The sequence below is a fragment of the Sinocyclocheilus grahami genome, unplaced genomic scaffold, assembly GCF_001515645.1.
Source record: "Sinocyclocheilus grahami isolate Dianchi unplaced genomic scaffold, SAMN03320097.WGS_v1.1 scaffold234.1, whole genome shotgun sequence".
NCBI classification, from domain to species: Eukaryota; Metazoa; Chordata; class Actinopteri; order Cypriniformes; family Cyprinidae; genus Sinocyclocheilus; species Sinocyclocheilus grahami.
In genome coordinates this window covers 673,921-679,378 of record NW_015505413.1, presented here as the reverse complement: position 1 = coordinate 679,378, position 5,458 = coordinate 673,921, and the positions used below count along the sequence as shown (strand labels likewise).

The following is a 5,458-nucleotide window of genomic DNA, read 5'->3' as shown; positions in this document are numbered from 1 at the left end:
ACCAGCATAAACCAGCAAAGGACCAGCTTAAACCAGCATCCCAGCGTCAAAACATACCTAACCAGCATATGCTGGCTTTTTCAACAGCCAAGCAGCATCATTACGAAAAAAACGGGAATTACTGGCAAGATTCTCTAAAAGTTATAAACAGACGTTCTTCTAGTAATGTTAACAGATTTTTTTTCTCCTGAAACGTTGAAACAAGTTGTACTTGTTTAGTTACTACTTGTTTCAGAACGTTTAGAGAACTTTTAAAATAATGTTCCCATAATATCTGCAAAATGCCTTTCAGAGAACATCCAATAACTTTTTCGTAACTTAATGGGAACGTTCTTAGCACACGTTTTTTTTTTTTAGATGTTCTTGCTGATATTCAGACCTCAGCATGACTGCAGGTGATTTCTACAATAATAACAGTGGTTGAGAAGTTAACAGAAGTTGATAAATTGACACTTTGGTGGGCATTTTATACTCCATATACAGTTTTTATGTTTTTACGTACAAAATAGTGTTCGTGTGTAGACGTAAGAAGAAGACAGAGGAGGTAATGACAAGGACAGGATGTTCCAACTTTGGGGTCACAGTGACCTAAAGCTATACTCAGGTTCTTGGCCTGTCAATATATTGGAGCAAGTGCTTTCCATGAAACTCAAGGGACCATCCATCAAGGGACTAATACACCGTGGCGCCAGGTGCAAATTGTGTTGTTAAAAGTGATCACTTTTTATGTTTTTTTCCTGGGCTGAGTTGTTGTCTGTTTATTATGGTGATGTTGGTTGAGATGTGAGAGGGTTGAAATAACTCTAAATATTTATGCCTTTGTATACTCATGTGATATATAGGCCTACACTCCAGTGAAATATTTCACAAGTTCAGCAGTGTGTAGTCTTACTTCTCCTGAACATTTTTTCATACTGTAAAATCGTTCATAATAATGTTAATAGCTGCAAACATTTTCCTGTTTAACTTCAGAGTTTCTATTTCTGCAGTGGCCTAGTCACATGGTCACAAGACAGTGAAGTGATTTCCTGTTTATGAGCTTGAAGTGATCTTTGTGGAATTTTGTTTAATGTGTTGATGGCTGTTTCACGCTTATCTGCTCCACCTTCTGTCCTACAGGAAGTCCCTGAAGAGCACAAATTCAGAAACAAATAAAGGGATGTAGAGAAAGCATGAGGGAGGGGTTGAGTGAATGGAGATGTGAAGAACATGAATGAGTCTGAGTGCAAGACAGTTTATTCCTAGAGCTGAGAGGTGATGGCGACAAGAAATTACAACAGAGGGAGAGAAAGAGAGAGAGAAAGAATATATCTAAAGAAAATACGAGTGCCATGGTGTCTGAATGTTGCTAGGTGGTTGCTAAGGGATTCTGGGTGGTTGCTAGGATATTCTGAGGTGTTGCTTAATGGCACAAGTAAAAAAAAAAGTGTGTTACACGCAAAAACAAACAGCGCCACCTATGTAGTCTAATTCACAAACAAATGACTAATTCATTGGTTCTTTTAATGAATCCAGCAACTGGCACAAGTAAAAATGAAATGGTTCTCTTAATAATTCGAGCATCTGGCGTTAGTAAAAAAACACGTTATACGCAAAAACAAACAGCACCACCTTTGTAGTCTGATTCATGAAGAAATGACTCTCATCAGTCAAATTAATTGGTTATTTTAATGAATCCAGCAACTGGCACAAGTAAAAATGAAATTAATTGGTTCTCTTAATGAATCAAGCAACTGGTACAAGTAAAAAAATAAAAAAAATAAAAAAAATGTTATACGCAAAAACAAACAGCATGGACTATGTAGTCCAGTTCACAAAGAAATCATTCTTATTAGTCAAATTAATTTGTTCTTTTAATAAACGAAGTAACTGGCACAAGTAAAAATAAAACACTTTATACACAAAAACAAAGAGCGCTACCTATGTAGTCCAATTCACGAAGAAAAGACTCTTGTAGGGAAAATGAATTGATTCTTTTAATGAATCGAGTAACTGGCACAAGTAAAATATGAATAGGTTCTTTTAACGAATCAAGCAACAAGCATAAGACAAAAAACTTTACAAACAAAAGCAAACAGTGCTACCTATGTTGCCCGATTCACAAACAAATGACTTATAAGTTAAATGAATTGGTTCTTTTAATGAATCAAGTAACTGGCACAAGTAAAAACAAACAAACAGTAAAACATGTTACACGCAAAAACAAACAGCACCACCTATGTAGTCTGATTCATGAACAAATTACTCTTATAAGTTAAATGAATTGGTTGTTTTAATGATTCATGCAACTGGCACACACAAAAAAAAGATGAACTGTTTTTTTTTAATGAATTGAGCAACTGGCACAAGTTAAAAAATTTGTTACACACAAATACAAACAGCATCGCCTATGTAGTCTGATTCACAAACAAGCGACTCTTATAAGTCAAATGAATTGGTTCTTTTAATGAATCAAGCAAATGACTCTGCCTAACACATGCCTCCGCACATGAAGTTGTTGTTAACCTCGTTCTAATGTTGAAGAATTTCGAGTTTTTTAAATAAACATCTGTGTGCCTAAGGTTAGTCATTTGCATAAAAAACCTGCCCAAATTTCCTCACAACCTTTCGCCAATCTTGGCAAATGTATGAAACTCTAAAGAAGAGCTCTTGCCTGAGAACACAGCAAGATTCTTGAGCAAGGCCAAGTACATGTGCTCATGTTCAATCACAATAAACCCTTTTAATACAAACGAATCAGGATTTTTTTTCATGAAAATCTTTACGCAGATTTCACACATAAATTTGAATTTGAGACTCAATGTCTTCTTCTCTCCTCAGGTGTGTTTAAGGCGCCGGGGCAAGGCGTCATGCGATCTACCTGAGCGTGATTGTTCCACCTGGAGGTCACAGGATGCCGGTGCAGGCAGCTCAATGGACTGAGTTTCTATCCTGCCCTATCTGCTACAATGAGTTTGATGCCTGCAGCCACAAGCCCATCAGCCTGGGCTGCTCGCACACCGTCTGCAAGACCTGCCTGCACAAACTGCACCGCAAGGCCTGTCCTTTTGACCAGACGGCCATTAGCACTGACATTGATGTGCTGCCTGTCAACTGTGCCCTCCTGCAGCTGGTGGGGGCGCCGGTGAGTGGGGCATGCTGATATGATTGATGTGATAGCTTTTGAGGTTTCGAATAGCTCAGGATATCCAGTGTTGCTGTCTTTCTGGGCTGTGCAGCTCAAAACTCATTTTTTTTTATTGTTAATGTCTTAACCGTGCATACAGTTTTACAAGAAATTAATTGAAATGAAAAGTACACTAACATAAAAAAGACAGAATTGCAAAATATAAACTCAGAATTCTGCAATCTCCTTTTTACATCTCACAAATTTGAGTTTATCTTGCATTTCTGAATTTATGTCTTTCAATTTTGAATCTCTCAATTCTGACTTTTTTCTCTGAATTCTGAGTTTATATCTTGCCATTCTGAATATATATCGCACAATATTTAGTTTATATTTTGCAATTCTGAGTTTATATCTCGCAATTCTGAGTTTATATTTTGTAATTCTGAGTTTATATCTTGCACTTCTGAGTTTATATTTTGCAATTCTGAATTTATATCTCACAATTCTGAGTTTATGCAGAATCTTGCTATTCTAACTTTTTTGTTTAGCATTTATTTAGTTTAGTTTGCAATTCTGAGTTTATATCTTTTTTTTGTTTGTGTCCGCCACAAAAAAATGGTAACTGTGAGTTTATACCTCAATTCTGAATTTCTTCTGATAACTGCAAGACATAACCAGAATTGTGAGATATAAACTTAGAATTGCATTAAAAAAGTCAAAACTGTGAGAAAGCCTTTATCATAACAAAAATATTTTCACTTTGCTTTACTCCAAACAGATACTGTAAGTTTCACCAGTAATCATTATGCTGTTTAACATTGACGTCACAATGTCATAAACAGAACTCTTCTGGTGGTGCTTCATATCTGCCAATGGTTGTTTTTCTGCAGGTTCCGGAGGGAGAGATTGTGAGTGTGGGCAGTGTTGAAGACACAAGACATTATGAAGTGTGCAGGATCTGTGTGGAGGAGCTGGCGCTGTATCTCAAACCAATCAGTGGAGGAAAAGGTGAGTGTGTGAAGAAAGTGATACAGGTACATCAACAACAATGACTGTGAGTGCTGCATTATTGTTTAGGCTTGCGCCTGAACGAGCTCACGTTTGGATAGTGCAACATTTCCTGTTGTTCAGCGGCTACATGTGCTTTATCTGTCTGTGGTTGGAGATGTTTGCGTCAGTGAGAAAAAAAAAAAAAGGAAAAACACAGAAACCCAAAGGCCGCTTCAGAAACAAGAGAAAAACATGCACGTATTTTATATGCAATACATGCAATGAAATACAGTGAAAAAATAAATGTTTACAATAAACATTCATGTTTAGTAATGCTTAATAAAAGTAAAATGAAAGCAATAAGCATGTTATATCCTACCCGGTGCATTTTCGTACATTATTGCTTATCAGATGCTGGTGTTACTTATTATTCGTGGAATAATTTCCCACTGTGTTAAACACGAGAACGGCTCTTTGTAGGCGAATAAAACACTTGGTCTCCATGAGCAATAAAGCTTCAAGTCACTCATGGTCTCAGCTGTTGTGAGTGGAAAAGTCCGTTTCAGGGCTCAATTGAGTGTTTTATTGGAGTAACAATAAAAGTTACTCCTCACAGCGGACTAGAGGAACGCTAAAGGCTAAAGCTCTTAAACTCCTCATTGAGCTTTGAGCTCATAACAGCTCCTCTGTCAAACCTTCACTATTACGCTGTGGTGTAGCCATATGACTGAGACTTTTACCCTCAAGATGTTTAGCAGCTCCTGGAAGTAGGATCAGTAGTGGATATAGTGTATTAGTAGATGAACTTCTGGAAAAACTAACTGAGAGGCCATTTAAAGGCATTAAGGATAATTTGACTTTAGACCAACAATATAATAATCTATATAATATATATCATATATAAAAAAATAACAATAGGGTTTAACTGTAAATACATATATAATACACATTATAAATGATTAATTAAATAATCACACATCAAATTTGGCTGAGAAATTACCCCCAAAAGATCATTTAAAGTCATTGTGTTACATGACAAATCATTTATTTGATGCAACATTGAATTTATTAAACTTTAAACATTTTATTTATTTAAAGGAATTATAAACTTTTAGGCCACAACAACCTTTTTTTGGGAGGAAGCTGAATCTGAAGTGGTATTTAGATACACATACACACACACTCTGTAACGGGGCTGACGAGACGTGAGACGTGTGGATCCATCCGCAAGCTTTTATTAGAGAGATGTGGTAAACCGGCAGGGTCAAACAATGGCAAACAGGTATATGGCGGGCAAAATACAAGAATAGTCCTAGGGCTAGCGTAGGTCACCGATTGGCAGACAGAATCACAGGGGCG

At 36.7% G+C, this 5,458-nt stretch overlaps 2 protein-coding genes across 2 annotated transcripts in view; both read left to right on the top strand.

Moving 5' to 3' along the window:
- Window positions 1-2,181: 2,181 nt before the first annotated feature.
- The window catches only part of LOC107597668 (roquin-2-like), a 26,605-nt gene continuing 23,328 nt past the window's right edge, over window positions 2,182-5,458 (top strand). The window contains exon 1 of the mRNA XM_016288833.1: window positions 2,182-2,879. The gene's annotated coding sequence lies outside the window, so the exon portion shown is untranslated. The remainder of the gene's footprint in view (window positions 2,880-5,458) is intronic.
- On the top strand, window positions 2,872-4,613 carry LOC107597615 (roquin-2-like). The gene is made up of 2 exons (XM_016288764.1): window positions 2,872-3,124; window positions 4,000-4,613. The coding sequence occupies exons 1-2, from the start codon at window positions 2,894-2,896 to the stop codon at window positions 4,159-4,161; spliced, it is 393 nt and encodes a 130-aa protein (XP_016144250.1). The 5' UTR covers window positions 2,872-2,893; the 3' UTR covers window positions 4,162-4,613.